The sequence below is a fragment of the Balearica regulorum genome, chromosome 8 (genome assembly GCF_011004875.1).
Source record: "Balearica regulorum gibbericeps isolate bBalReg1 chromosome 8, bBalReg1.pri, whole genome shotgun sequence".
Lineage (NCBI taxonomy): Eukaryota > Metazoa > Chordata > Aves > Gruiformes > Gruidae > Balearica > Balearica regulorum.
In genome coordinates this window covers 19,025,513-19,041,224 of record NC_046191.1, presented here as the reverse complement: position 1 = coordinate 19,041,224, position 15,712 = coordinate 19,025,513, and the positions used below count along the sequence as shown (strand labels likewise).

The 15,712-nt window shown below is 36.5% G+C and overlaps 1 protein-coding gene across 7 annotated transcripts in view; it reads left to right on the top strand.

The window, feature by feature from the left end:
* The window catches only part of EVI5 (ecotropic viral integration site 5), an 82,780-nt gene that overhangs the window by 48,334 nt on the left and 18,734 nt on the right, over positions 1-15,712 (top strand). For all 7 annotated transcript variants that reach the window (XM_075759928.1, XM_075759929.1, XM_075759924.1 and 4 more), the window contains one exon: positions 10,917-11,012. In XM_075759928.1, coding sequence (XP_075616043.1) covers positions 10,917-11,012 — 96 coding nt within the window. The remainder of the gene's footprint in view (positions 1-10,916; positions 11,013-15,712) is intronic.

Genomic DNA, 15,712 nt, shown 5'->3' with positions numbered 1-15,712 from the left:
TCCAGCAACCATTCTTTTCTGTGCTTGCTCTTCTGCTATGACCAATATTGGAGGATTTATTGTAAACCTCTTACTCCCCCTACGTAAATCTTGAAACCAAAATGTTACTTACTGCTACCATGTCACTGTAGGATCTGAAGATGCAGCCTTTGGCCTCTGTGTTGTTCCTTATGCTTTCAGTTCCTTGTGGAGCTTTCACTGTTCAATGAACTCACTGCTCCCTTGAGAGAACCACAAATCACTGTTCTTTATATTTTCTTGGCTTTGAGAAATCTTGATGCCTTACTGTAGTCTGTCCTTCCTATACTTACATACTGTTGTCCTGTCTGAATTCTGCTGTGCCAATCTGCAAAGGTTTTCTTGGTTATTATTCCTAAGTTACAAGCTAGTTACTCTACCTTACCTCTTTTTAAAACTGGTATTGCTAGTGTGTATCTTCTGAAATCTTTCCTTCAAGGTAGTGATTTTACTGTATTGTGTCAAAGCTGCCTTTTCCCTATGATTTCTCAACTACTTACATCTTTTTCATCTCCTCATATATGGAATGTATAAATAAATTTAAAGGAGCTTGCATAAAGAATTTTCACTTTGAATATTTTTCCTGTAGTGCAGCAGGCACTAAATTTTAGAAGATAAAGCAATCATTTCTTTTAATCGCATAATGCTTAGATAATGCTGTGATAAGTACATTAGAAATACTTAGATAAGTACAGCATATGAATCATTTATCATCTAGTAAGATAACAAGAGAATAGCTGAGTTTAGGTCGATCTTCTACTCAAAAAAAAAAAGTTTAAAGGTTACTTCAAGCAATATGACTTTGGAAGATGAGGAGCCAGTACTCATTTTGCATGATTTTTACTTTACCACAGACTTTAAATGCCATCCTGCTTCCATTGTTAGACTGATGCAGGTCTCCCAAAAAGTACTCTGGTCTTGATTTCATAAAATGAAGAAATGGTGAATCCCATAATGATCAGTTGTTTTTTTGATAGTTGTCACCCAATTAGAATTGTGTTCATTTTTAAATGTGAATACATCTAACTTGGTTTTCTGTTTGATCAAATCATCAGTGCTTAATCATTTTATAGCTCCTATTCCCATTCCATATTTTTGCTTAAGCTATGTGTACCAGAATTGCATGCAGATTTTCATAATATCTTGTAATGAGACAGGTAAAGCAGTTAAGTGCAGGAACATACTCTATTTCATGACTCTGGCTAATACATCTAAAGATTACACTGTCCCTGTTTTGTCATGATACTGCACTGTCTCATGTTCAGTTGTTTATCCACATCATCTCTCCTTCCTTTTCACAATTACTACCATGTATGATGCAATCTTTAGTTATGCTTTTCCGTTTTTCTCATGTTCTAGGTGGTCTTTTTTTGGTTTCTAGCTAAAGTGCATTTCAAGTTCCAATCTTTGTGGTGTTCCTAGATTATTACCTGTTAATGATTTTTTGATCTGGAGTCTTTTAGTAAGATTCTTGATTTTTCTGTACAAATGAGAATGGCTGTGTTTTTTCTTTGTAGACAGTCTGAATGTATGAGGTCATTCTGCAGCTGTAGTTCATGTTTCTAATTTAATGAGTTTGCCTGTCAGGCTTTTGGTGAACTCTTGATCAAATTAATAGTAGCCTGAAATACAACTCCTTCAGCTGTGAAATACAGGTTTTGATTGTTAACTGTATGAAGACATATAAAACAAAACTGATTTAGTAGAAATAAGGTCCTCTAATGTCAATGTACTTTGTTTTGACACTAGATGTGACTTGAAATGCTTTTATTGGGCCGTGACAGATTTTTTTTTTTGCTAAGATTCTGTAAGCAAATAGATATTTTTGACCAATGTGTTTTGCCAGCAAATATGAAACTTAAAATCAAAACTTCTGTTTTGGGTACTCATGCTCAAAGGCCTCTGAAACACCTGCACCAAAAAAAGTAATTATGGAGTTGGAAAGCCTTCGTTACCAAAGCTTGTAAACTATAAACCATGCAACTTATAGAGCTTAAACAAAAGCCACTTTTTAAGGAAATAGAAAATCTGGATAACTTCTTCCTCATTGGAGAAAGGGCTGCCTTCTTGTTCTCTTCTATTTAGCTTGTCACTGGAATTGCTGTGACCTGGTGTGGGGAGCAGAGGGCCTTCTAATTTGGACTTGCCTTAGTAGCTTGAAATGCAATATTTAATACCATAAATACATTTAGCCAGTCTTGGAGTGTGGGTGTCAGTCTCAAAGTAATTGTGCTTTTAACATGGAGCACTGCAAATAGGGAGGAAGTTAACTTACAACATAACCTTCCTTTTTTTGTGAGGGGGGTGGTGCTTTTCTAAGAAGCTCTTGGGATTCAGTGCCAGGTCCACATAGTCCATAGCAATGCTTAACCAAAATTGTGCAGTTTTCTTTTAAATGTTCATGTAGGTGTAGGTGCAAGACACTGGTGTTAAATTTGGAACACAGAGTATCATTACTCCCACATAAGAACTGATCTGACGTTACACACACAAATGCTAGATTTAAATCACAGTTTCTGGGTCACTCTTAGTTTTGGTTAGTAATAATGACAGAGAGGGAGATAGAACTCTAACATTTAATAGTAGATGTAATTCTGCAGTAAGGTGTCATTTTGTTATGTTAAGTTACTTTTTTATATATTCTGAATGTCATCTTATCTTGGTCAGGCATTCAGTTCCCAATGCTAAGCTTTTAAACTTTTGTGTAAGCATATTGAAGTATAAAGAATAGTCCAATACATGATGGATGTTCTTCAACAAAAGAAATGTATGAGTTGTTACTTAGTAAAATAATACAAAAGTTAAGTGTAATGGAAGCTCAACTTATGTTGCATATACCTAAGTCCCAGAAATGACAAAGAAAATCCTTGAAGTTATGTATAAGCAAAGGTTTGCTTTGTCAGCCTTTTTCTCCTCTATCCTCTCTTTCTTTTTCTCTCACTTGCCAGTTCAGCTTATAAAACCCTTGGGAAGCAAATATGGCTCAAGTCTTTAGCAGGCTTCTGGGCTTTGAGCAGGACATTTGAGCAAATTATTAACAAATGAAGGATGGATTTTGGGTGACAGGGCTGCTATTTTTTTCTGTCTCCACACTGGGGAGAAGCTGTTGTGTTCAATATGATATGTTCTACTTTCTCAAAAAGGTTAGAGGTTCACATCTTATAACTGACTTGTTTTGGCTAAGCTACATGCACTCTGACCCCTCTTGTCCCATCCTTTTGTAACATACAGAGAGCCAGGGCTAAAGAATGGGTATTGTCTCATTTTGTCTATAGTTAATCAGCAAAACCTCAGGTTTGTTTCCTCAGGGAATTAGTCTTGTTTTCAGCTGAACTGGTCTGATAAAATCATTTGCTTGTTGCAGTTTGAAGCTAACTTCTTAATATAAGCCTTTAAAACCCTATTGCTTTTAGTTTGTGTGTGCTTTCCTAAAGCTAGCAAGAAAAGTCTACCGGGCTTTGCTACACTTCTGGCCTAATAGCAAGTGATCCTTCTGATTGCATGTGGGCAATTGCGTTGGTCCCTTGGTGTTGTTTTGGTTTTGTTTTGTTTTTTGTTTTGGTATTTTTTTTAAAAAAGTTTTCCCTGCAGTAGTGAAGGAAGATTACTACTCTCAGATTAAATGAGAGAAAAAGAGGGTTTAGAGAAATTAGGCAAGGTCAAATCAGTTACAAGCTAGAGTCAATCAGCTGGCTAGTGTGAGGAGCACTAGGCCAGTGAAAGTGTAGACAGATTGAGGAAGCAGAGCTGGGTCAGCTGCAGTCTCTGCTCAGCAGCTTAATCCCTCTTCCTCTGTTTCTGTGCAGGCTGGTGACTTGTAGCATCCTCTTAAAATTATCCACAGCTGGTTTGGATTGGGGAGGTACAGAGTACACTTACAATATAGAAAAGTTTTTAGGTCTGAATAATCTTAAAGCAAAAACTATCTTAGAAGAACTCATTCTTCTCTTCGTTACATTGATCTGGACAGGGTAATATCACTTCCTCCTGATGTGTTTCCTGGCAGATTCAGAGAATTCTGTCACATTTACCCTATCTCTAACCATGTCAAAGCTGCTTTGAGAACAAGTGTAAAGGAAATCCATGATTGTGCTAGTTCTCTCCCCCACACTTTAAACTTATAGCACTACTTCGTTAGAATGAAGCCTTTCTATGACCTCTGTTTAATAACTCTTCCAAGTAGTGACTGTTGAGTAAAGAAATTGTTTCCATTTTTTCAAGTTACAGGAAACTTTTTTTACTCTTATCAATAGTGGTGTGTGTGATGTTAGTGATGTGTTTTTTGAAAGTCTAGAATGAGTCACTGTAAAGTCACTGAAAGGACACTAGTTACCACATGTACATTTCTGAATAAACTTCATTTACATTTTTAATGCAGTGTCTTTTGCCACAGAGTAAGAATTTAAAAGCCTCCCCTGAAAAAAGCTGAGAGAGATTGTTACCAAGTAAATATTTCTAAGTCAGAAGAGATCAAGCTAAGGGTGTGAAGGAAATGTCCTATGCTTTAGACTTTTTAGTACAGATGATACACTGTTATCTGCGGAATAGCAAGAGTCTGATGTGCCTGGATTTTGTGTGCCTATGAAACCATCGGGTTTGTTTTTCTGTGTGTTTAAGTTCGCAGTTATTAAAGTGAAGACAACCCTAGATGCTTTCTTATTTAAAATGGCCTATTCTCTTGTTGACATGTATTTCTTTTCCTACTCTGTGATTATCAAGAGTGTTCGTGAAAACTTTGCTTGTGCTCCTCTTGGGATGAAATACCTGCAACTGAAATTTGATTACATGGATCTGTTGTATCTTATACTTTCTTGGTTGAGCAGCAAACGCAAGGCTTAAGGCCTCCAGTGTGTTCCAGGTGGCTTCCAGTAATTGATTTATTATTTAAACTTTATCATGACTACTGTAGTTCATTTGAGGGGGTACTACACAGTAATGGTTTTAGGTATTTAAGATTAGTGTTCTGTGAAGCAGTCTGTCCCTGCACTCTTGTGTTGCCAGCTGTGTGCCCTGATCCTATGCTGATTGAATTTGGAAGGCCTCCACATGCTCAGTAGTTCTCAGTTGGCATCAGGTGTGCTTCTTGAGACTAGCTGCTGCTTCTGTTGAAGGTATAGAAAAGCTGGTTTTCTCTTAGCCAGACAAAGGAGGATTTAAGTACGATACTATAGCCATGAATCTCAACTGATACTTCTTGGTGGGCAGCATTTTTCCTCATTTTAAGAAGCAAATTTTTATGGAATGGATTTTTCTTCTCAGGAGCTCTCGGTGTAGCTCTTGGTATGCATGCAAGTACAGTAACTCTAGTACTTCAGAGCAGGATGAGAGGTGAGACCTTCCAAAACTGAAGGGGCCTAAGTGAGTTCTGTTCTAGCATCTGCTTTTTTGATCTGTAGGGCTCATTTCCTGCTCCACTGGCCATGTTACTCCCTCTCTATACATAACCTCTGAGGCAGGAGGTTGGATTGTGTATTTGCTGCTTACACTGTTTCAAGTTCTTTCCCCTTGCGCAGAGGTGATACCTGGCCAGTAGGGTGTTTGCTTCCCTGATATAAAGTTTTCTAACCCTGTTAGTGCTGGTGGAGCTGGTCTGTTAGAAGAAATGTTAAGACTGGGGGGAGTTTATTAATCTTCAAAAGCAGCGAAATTGAGATGATGGATCTTTAATTACAATGTAACATCAACTGGCATTACTTTTCTAAAAATCCTTCTGGGCAGAAGCGGTACCCCAGGGAAATTGATGCAGAGATTCATTCACATATGACTGCAAGTTTGTTATCTGGCTTTTTCACTGCATATTCATTTTAAACTTAAAATAGCTAGTATTTGCCTGGAGACCATCTATTCTTCCTTGTCGTGACCTCCCCAAATACCACAGATATTCTGTAATAGTACTCCCTCTCAAAAAAACCCAAACCAACAACCCACATCCTATGTGTATAATCTTAGATTAAAAAAAAAAAGAGAGATTACTAATTGCTTTTTAGCAAACTAATTGCTATTACCTTTTAAAAGGTGTGATGTTCATACCTTAAAGACTTTTGAATTATAAGTGGAGTCAACATTCACTTTTGAAGTTGATCTGAGTTTTCTTCAGAAGTATAAAACTACTCAAGCACAATAGTACAAAACTATTCAAGCACAAACTAATGCAGACTGAAGTGCCCAGTTCCTACTGAAGTAAATGCTACAACAGGAAGCATTCAATAAATTAACTCAGGCAACATGAAAGCAATTTAATTTTTCTTATGTCAATGGGGCTGTCTAGTAACTTATGTGGAAGCTGGACCAGTTTTCAGCCAGAGCATATGAAAATGTCATTTAATAGAAACAGAAACCCTGAGGTTTTAGGTGTATAAAAAAGTTTGAAAGTTAAAGCCAAATTCAGAATATAGAAGGACCTTGAGCAGGGCAGTCAGCTCCCTTTTCCCTTGGTGGTTTTATAGAAGACAGTTTGTATGTCCTTTGCTCTGATAGTATGTGTTTTCCAGCACATCTGCATGGCTCAAAACTTGAAGCAAGAGGCTAGTAATAACAATAGGATTATCAAGAATGTCTCAATGTGAGTTCTCACCTACCTGGCTGTTGGGGTTGGACCATGGAGAGTGCAGGCTTCTGTCCTTTGGGCAAGTAGCCCTCTTTTCCCCAACTCAAGTTATCCTTTGATCTCAGTAGTTGAGCTTCCATCTGCCATAGCTGCTTCTTCGTCTGAGGTGGCTGAGGCCAGACAAGACTTAATCCCTACAAGACTGATTTCTTCCTGCCTAAGCCTAGAAACCATTTCAATATATGCTGTTGGATCCTCAGGAGGAGAAATTCATTAATTAATCTGTTCTTTAGAGGTTTATGATAGGAAGGATGGCAGCAGTACAGCAGGAAGAATGGAAAACTTGCATCTCCGGAGAAGCAAATGAATGATAGAGGGCTAGTAGTTATTCCTGGAAGATAATAATCTTCAGTTGCCCTGCAGTACATCAACTAACTAAATGCAACAGCCATATCCTGCAGATAGTGGGCTGAAGATGAAATCTGCAAGAATCCATCAGTGGTGTTGTCTGAGGGCCTTACCTTTTGTTTCAGTTCCATTCAGTACCTGTTGTATCTTCACTCTTCAATTCCTGTCCCATTTTGATGTCACTTACAACCTAGCTAATTCCCTGTCCTTCTATTTCTTGGCCAAGTTTAATTCAGATTCTGAACTAAGGAAAAAATGGTTACTCTAACAATCTCAGCTGCCTCATGACTCAGTCTCAAGAGTTAGAAATTAAATTTATATAATATGGTATTATATTTGAAACCAAAAAATCCAAGCTGAAGCTGCTTAAGCTTTCTTTAAGCTACTAAATGAAACATGAAATCTTTTCTGGAGTCTCCATGTAATGTTGATAAATGTTTGGAGTATGAGTGTGCTTGCTGTCTCTGGGACTTTTACCAATCACAGTAGCATATAGGTGTGCTTTGGCACTGATCTAGTGTTATCTATAATTATGATGTACAAGTGGGACTCTGACCTGCCTGGGGGCAGAACATAGGGTTTCTTTTGCAGTGGTGGTTTTCACTATCTCAGGATACACACACACACACTGACAATGTTCCTTAAAAGAGACTTGAGGATGATATTAATATCACCTGAAAAAAGAGTAAGAAATAGGGTTTTTTCAATGATAATCAGGAAGTAGTAGATAACATGTCCTATATTCTAGGGTAGGTTGAGAACTACAGAATTTTGGGGAAAAACCTTTGACAGATACCAACAGATAGTAGGGAAAGCTGTTAATACTGCTTTCTGTCATGTTAAAAGGAACTGCCATGTTGAAGTTTTTCCTGCCAACAATTTTTCTTTTTGACTTCTGTCAAGCTGTCCTAATGAAAAACTAGTGTTAAAGAATATTACTACCAAATTTAAGTTGCTCACATTAAAATTTGCGTTAGACTTAACAAATGCTCATCAGAAGCTGGAAATTACTAGAAAGTAATCTGAACTTAATGCAAATATGAAATGTGACTGGAAAGTGAAAATTTTGCGGATCATGGTAATATTTTGTACATGTATGAAAATAAATATATGTATTGATGAAAAATATCAATCTTTTCTCACAGTTTTAAAGAATGTTGGGTAACTTAAAGATCATAATCTGACAGATAAAACTACTTTTTATAAAATAAATGTTTTAGTTCCTTAGAAATATGTAAACTTTCAGCTGTCTACTTATGTATTCTCTAAATTAGATGATTTTGGTGAGAATTAAAAAATATTTTAATGCTATAGTGCCTGACCCCTGCATGTTTTCCAGTGGTTTGCTACTGCACCTGCATGAGTGTCTTTCAAATAACTAAATTAATGACATGATCAACTTAGCTTATTAAAAACAAAAGTAGAATATATCTTTGCTCTTACTTAGAGATGAACAGCAGCTGTGAAGAAGACTGATACCTCCACCTAAAATTTCTCCTATGTCATCCTTCCAATTTACCCATTGTAGACAGACTTTGTAGCTTAGAACATAGGTTTGTTTAGTTAGCTGGAAATACCTGATTTCTGTTGCAGCCAGTTAAAAGGATCAGCTTCTGACCCCTAGTGTTTTGGATGTTGCAAGAGGAAGTTACAGCATGACTCTTTCTACAAACATACTTTTCAAAGAAATGACATTGCAGGGCTCCTTTTTTGTGCTAAATGCATTTTTGTGAATTGTCAGCTCTACAAAATCTGTAGTTCTGAAAGGAAAACTGAAACTTATTTGCCCTTCGCTAATAACGAGGATCTTGCAAGCCAGGCTTATGCCCTGCATTCAGCTCCAACTGATTGGAGCTAAAGTCAGTTCTTCCATGAGCAAATACATATGTCAAATTATTCTGTGATAATCTGCATTAACTTTACAGTATTATTTATGGAATAAAAAGTAACAATAAAACCACTTAAATATAATGAAAATTTATAACTCCCAATATGGTATACTCTGTATGGTGTACACTAACAGCTTTCAGCTATTTGTGCAGTGCCAAACTTAAGCTAGTAAATATTATTGCCTCTGCTGTTAGTTTATACTGACTTAATTTGGGAATGCCTCTTTCATGTCTTCTTGTGCACCCAGCTTGAATGTAAGCTCAGCCATTTATTACGCTTTCATTTTAAAAGGGCTATGGCACCTATCTTCTATCTATGGTAAAACCTTGCTTTACTCTTGCTTTTTGATACTATAGTGTATGGTTATATAGTAATTTAGAGTCCATAGAACAAGAGGCTTAAATGGAAAAGCCAGCGTTTGAAACAGCGGGAAAGAACTGGGACAAGCATTTCTCCTGTATATTCCTGCTACCACAACAGATCAAGTCATTCTCATTGTCTGGAATCTTAGTTTATGACAGCAACAAAGCTTTTTCTATATACTGATGTAAACAGCACTATTTTTAATCTGTAGGTTATGTTGCTTCTGTTTTGGTTTCTCCAGTACCAATAGTCATCCTCGTGAAGAGATGGGTGTTTGGGGATATTTTTAACCTATTTAGGACAGGAACAATTAGTAATGTTTTTAATATTAATAATTTTTTTGTGAATTTGAGCCATAAGTTGCCTTGGTAACTAGGTTCAGTACGGAATTATGCGTTAAAGGATCTTATGCCTCCGTGTCCAGATTCTGTGAATTGATAGTGAATATGATAAAGTTTTATTTTTTGAGTAATATTGTAATTTTATTTTTTGAGTAATATTGTAAACCTTGCTGCAAAAAATACAAAGACTGAAATTAGAGAAATTGCTTGCCAATGCTGACATTGCTTGTGATTGTTTTCTTCATGCAGCACAAAGGTTTGGAAGGGGATATGTTGTCCCTCCTCCTCATGTCCTGGTATACGTTCTGTCCTGGTGTTGATATTTCAGAGGGATGTTTTAAGCCTTTCCATTAAAGCTTTTTGTCTTGTATTCTGAGGAACAGTTAACACCTTTCATTCTAAAAGTTATATAAGATTTATATAAAATCAAGGTTCTTCTGTCCTCTAAAGGTGTCTGCTTCAGAAATTACTCAGCTGGGAAAAACACAGCCAATGCTGCTCTTGACTTGTAGCAAACTGAAGATATGGGCTGCCTTCTCCATCAAGGGTGGTTATTTATCTCAGATATGCCAAGTTTGGTCCAGTCATATTAGGATTCCATTTAGACACTAGCTGAAAGTTAGTGTTGCAGGTGTTCAAGTGTGGATGACACCTTCTTGAGCATCTTGAAACTGAGGAGCTGCATTTAGTTGACAAATGAGGGGAATCTTGCATTCTTCTTTACTCCTGGCTTTTTTTAATTGCCAATTTTTGTCTGTACCTCTCGCAGCACTGGTGTTAGGGGATATATTTTTCTTCACTTATGCTCTCTGGAACTCCCATATGATAAATACCACAATATTTTATATGTTACAACTTTTTTAGGTAAGAAGAAATCTTGTCATGTAGTGTTTCCCAGTGCATGTCCTAAAATGCAAGGGAAGAACATGTTTTGTTTACTTGTCACTTGGAAACAAAGGGAAATTCCTTGTTACTAAAGGAAAATTTTACATGAGTGAAAATAATGTGCACTGAGATATGTTCCATAGATAATATTCTGTAGGGATGCTTTACTAAATTGCATGTGCAACCTCATGTACATTGGATGTGCATTCTACCATGAAGTTTTGTTAATTCTTCATGCTCCTCCATAGAATCCTGCCTGTAGTATGGTTAGTATTGAAAGGGTCCACTTGGGTCTGAGCTACTGATACCCCTAGATACCTACTGTAACTTCAACCAGATGAAAAGTGCTGGATGGTGTCTGAATAGCTTCTGCTAATGACAAAAATATGCAGTTAAAATAAGATTCTTTTAATATAGTATATCTGTGAATAATTTGAATAAGATTCTTTTTTTAACCAAAACAGAAAGAAGAAGGAAAAATTCAAGGGCAGCTTAATAAATCTGATTCTAACCAGTATATCAGAGAACTGAAAGATCAGATAGCTGAGCTGCATCATGAGGTAAGTGATAAAATACTACTGTCTCTGATCATATGCACCTTTTGTCCTGTCTTTCATTTGTAGCAGGTTTTGTTTATCTAATAGTTATTACAGCTTCAGTACTTGATTTTGCCAACATACATTATTTTAAATGAATGCAATAAAACTTATACTTGAGTCTTGCCCTCAGCCTGGGAGGTAAGAGAACAAAAAATTGCTTGTTACGTGATTTGACATTAAAGGAGATCAGCATTTATTGTTCCATCTTGTTTTTTTCCTTAATTTCATGAGTTGATCATATTTCACTGTGTTGCATTTACTACATTTGGAGCTGTGTGCATGAAAATAAGCCCCTCTATGTCTTTATTTGCTACAACATTTAAGGCTAATTTAGTTAGAAACTAAACTGCGTTTGTGCAAGTAGAAGAGTCCATGTGCAGATTTTTTTTGTTCTTGCTGTATACTGAGATTGCTTAAAAAGAAAAAGGATGCTTGCTTAATATCAGTTTAACAGATTTTTAAGTTTTAAACTGCCAAAACCTTCAACCTATGAAATTTCTGTTTTCAAACTTCCTTGCTCTAATAGTTGTAGTAACTTTCTCTTAGTTAAAAAGATCAGAAGGTCCTGAAACCAAAATGGCTTATGTAACTATTGTGCTCACTGGCTCATTTCAGTTCATCTTGCGTTGTGAAGAAATGTATTTACCTAATACTACTCTGTATGCAAAATGCCTAGTCATCTTTCTATTGTAGTCTGCTTCTGTTTCGATACACCTTCTAATATACAGCTTTGATATTGTTGCTTAAAACCGTAGTATCATAGAGCAATATAACCTAATTATTTGTTGCCTTTTTGCTTTTGTTAAATAAAGAAATGATGTATGTGTTTAGGTAGTGTTCAGTGGATTCAACCTTTTAGGACCAATCCCTTGAGAGTTATAATAGTGGTGGATCTTGGAATGCTGTCTGTGCTATAGGTTGAGGATAGTGTCTAGAGCTATCAGCCAGCACCTTTACCAGTCATTAAGCTCACTTGGAAACAAATTTAAAAATCAATAACTTGGCTTTTTCTGTTAAAGGACTGTAACTAGCTTGCTTTGTTCCCTATGAGAAAGTAAGTTGCTTGTAGAATTCCCAGAAAGCCAGAAATTTTGCATTATGAATAAAGTACTGTACTGACTCTTCCCTCTGTTCAGTGTAGGTTTAAAAGGTAAGAAACTGCTGTGGAAGAAAAGTAGAATTACTGCTGGAAAGCTGTGGCATAACTTTCTCTAGACAATCATCTGTCATATGCCTGGCTGAGCAACTCAGTTGTCATGAAGGCATACAACTGTGTATGTGTTTAATGTGTCTGAGTTAGTGTGAACAGGTTGGAAAGATGATGTGGTTCGTTAGCTCACAATTACGCACAATGATAATTCTGAGTAATACCAGTGATTCCTAAACAGTTAAGTCTAGACAAATCTTTATTACCATTTCAATTTGATTGAAAGAAAATATCAGCTAGGGAGAATATGAATTTCAACAAAGCAGAGTTTGAGTAATTCCATGTAGAAGAGCACTCTTCTTCCAGATGTGTGCTTTGTGGCTTTACTTTTGATTTCCAAGCTAGGTAAATGCTATAAGAACAAAGTATCTTGTTCTAGGATAGATAGAAACTGTAGGGGGAAACTCTGTGTGTAGTAGACAAGTTCTACCTTGGCAGCATTTCTGAATGCTTCCTTAGACAGAGTTTCTTAAAGTGTGGAAGTCCTTGTTTACTAATGACTTTTTTCCCTTACTGTTACATGTCTATTTGTCTAGTTTTTAAATAACTTTGGAGGGAAAGCAATACTTCATGCACAGTCCTTTATTTTGAGCATAACCCACTGGGCTAATTTTAAGCTAATATAAGGTTAAGTCTGAAAGGTATGTAGTATTTATAGGTAAGTTGGTGCTAATAAATAATAATAAAGTATTGGATTAATATAGCTGCCGAGTAAAGAACTTCACTTGCAGTATTTCTTGAAACAGCAAAATCTGAAAAAAAAAAAAAAAAAAGGCAAGAGGAAGAGGCAAAAGTGTTTGCCCTTAACTGCTAAATGTTAGGATTAGTATACTTTAGTCAATACCAATTAAATAAAGCCACTTTTTTTTTTTACATCTGCACTGAAGTGCTTTCATGTATAGATTCATTAATGACCATGCTCTTTGCCTTTTGGCTAGCTGCTTTTTGATTCTACTTCTGCAAAAGCTAAAACAAACGTTACAAATTTGCAAATTCATCTTCCTGAAGATAGGGTGATGGTGTATGTGACATGCTGACCACAACCTCCAACTGGTTAATATGTAAAAGGAACAGAGTTCTTGATGACTGCTTGGTTACCATCTAATAGACTGTAATTGTGGAACTTTAAACTGGACATAAATTAATGCAGAAGTTATAGTTTAAGTTAGAGGTGGGATGAGTATGTGTGAAACAAGATTAAATGTCTTGGTATGGCCATCAATCTTGATTCCACTTACTGAACTCTTTTTCTTTCCAGTACTGCATTTTTACAGAAGTATACATCAGAAGAATTGCAGGTTCTCCATCTGAAGGATGGAACAAAATAATGAACAGATCCTATATTGCATATAAGTAACTGCAAACTAAGTCCATATTCTGTCCTTCTGATAAACACTCTTTCATGTTTTGGCCAGCACCCTGAATGCATGTGTTACTGTGTGAGTGGAACCTCACAGATACTTTAATTCTACCCTGTGATATGATCTGTCTGTCAGATGGTGATGGTACCACGATCAAGCAATAGCAGAATCCATCCTAATTGCAGAGTTCCAGGGAAAGATCTACTGTTCCATCAGTGTTTGCAAGCTAGACTAGTAGCCAGGGTCAGGACAAGCCTAGAACACCAGTGAGGAATACCAATAAGGAACACCAGAGAACAGCGAAAAGAGGTCGCTATTGCTGCCCAGGATCTAAAGCTGAGTCCTGTCCACTAAAAGGTGGTGTGTGCGCAGTTACTGCAGCACAGATGCAACAGGCTGCTGCTGTGACACCTCTTGACTTTGTAGTGGAGGAAAGTTTGACACTCAGATTTCAGATACTTCTCTCACGCTATCCAGTGTGGTAACCTGAATCAGTTATGTATTGGAACTCTCCATATAATTTAAGATGATTACTTTTATTTTTAAAAAGTTTTGTTTATACTTTTACAAACTTCCAACTGATTGCCCTTTGTAATCTGAGTCCACTCATTAATTTTGGTCTTCCTTTTCTGAGCTCAGAATTTTGCATGCATCTTAAATATAGTGCAGCTTGTAGCCTAAAGGATAATTTTCAGCTGCTTTTATTACTCATTTGGGAATAATGCTACAGTCAGTCCTCAAATCATTTTATAAGAAGACTTACTCATAGTAAATTCAAGTTGTTGTGTTCCTGTTACTGAGTAAAACTGCACATACTGGAAACTGGTGTATGGCATCCAAAACTGAACCAATTAGGCACATTGCTATTAAATGTACAAGGTAAATAACATAGAAAAAGATGGTGCCTTTTTTCTTACCTTTCAAATAAGAAAATAACTATAAATGGAATTACTATATTGGATTTTTGGTTTGTTCTAACCAGATACCTGCCTGATTCCTCTTATATGTAACCAGTGGATTTCTGTAGTATGATAAGCTGAATTGTATATTGACTACTTCACAGTAGGTTTTAAACTCATATTTGATGAACACTTCAAGAGAGCAAACACAAAAGCTGGAGTTCCGAGAACATTGTAACAAGGCTTGTGTTGTAGCCTTCTGCTCTATGCACACCATCTCAAGATCTACTCACATGCAGCTCTTTCTCTGCACTAACTTGAGTAACCAAATATGGGTTAGAATCAAAATATTTAACATAATTTACATACTATGTAAAATGCTGAATTAATTCTTAAATTTCTTAGTGCAGCCATAACTTCACTCAGAGTTCACATGCATGTAAATCAATTATTAACTTGCAATTTTTAACTTTAGTAAATGTCAGTCATTTTTATGTTAATTCCCTAGGAAGCTACTGACAGCTATCCTTTAATCTGTTACACAACCTATCAACATTTGAAGAACAGCTGGTGCATAATGAAAGGACACTCAGACTGCAGTATTTCTGGTTAGCCAATGGCTAATCCTGTGAGAAGCTGTGTATATTCAGTGTCAGATTAGTGCTGCATTTCCTTTCCTCCTTATGGGCTGCAGTTGCTTTATTAGGCACAAAGTTAGTAGATGCTTATGCCTTATGGCTTTATTGTTGAAGGCGGAAACTAGTGTGAAAACCTGAAATTTTGAGCATTGTCACAGATTCAAACAGGAAGTCATGACGTAAACTTTTCAGAGCTTTTAATATGCACTAGACTTAGACACTGCCTTTTCAGAAATGTGTCCCATTGCCATTTGTTCTTTTCATTACTTGAAATCTTTCTGTGTAGCATTTTCTTTCTTCCTCCATATCCCTTCCATTCTTAAAGCTATCTCTACAGCATTCTTGACTTCTAGCTTAGTAGGATTTTAACCTAAAATATTTTTCCATTGTGCAGCCCTCACAGGCTGCAGCTTCTGTGAAGCAATTTTGTTACTCTTGTCAGTAAGCCACAGGCTTGGTTGTCCTGTCTTTGGCACAAGAGAAATAAGGTCTGGTGAGCACTGTACTCTGTCACTTGACCTTACAGTTAATGTGTTCTAACTGATGTAATATAAAT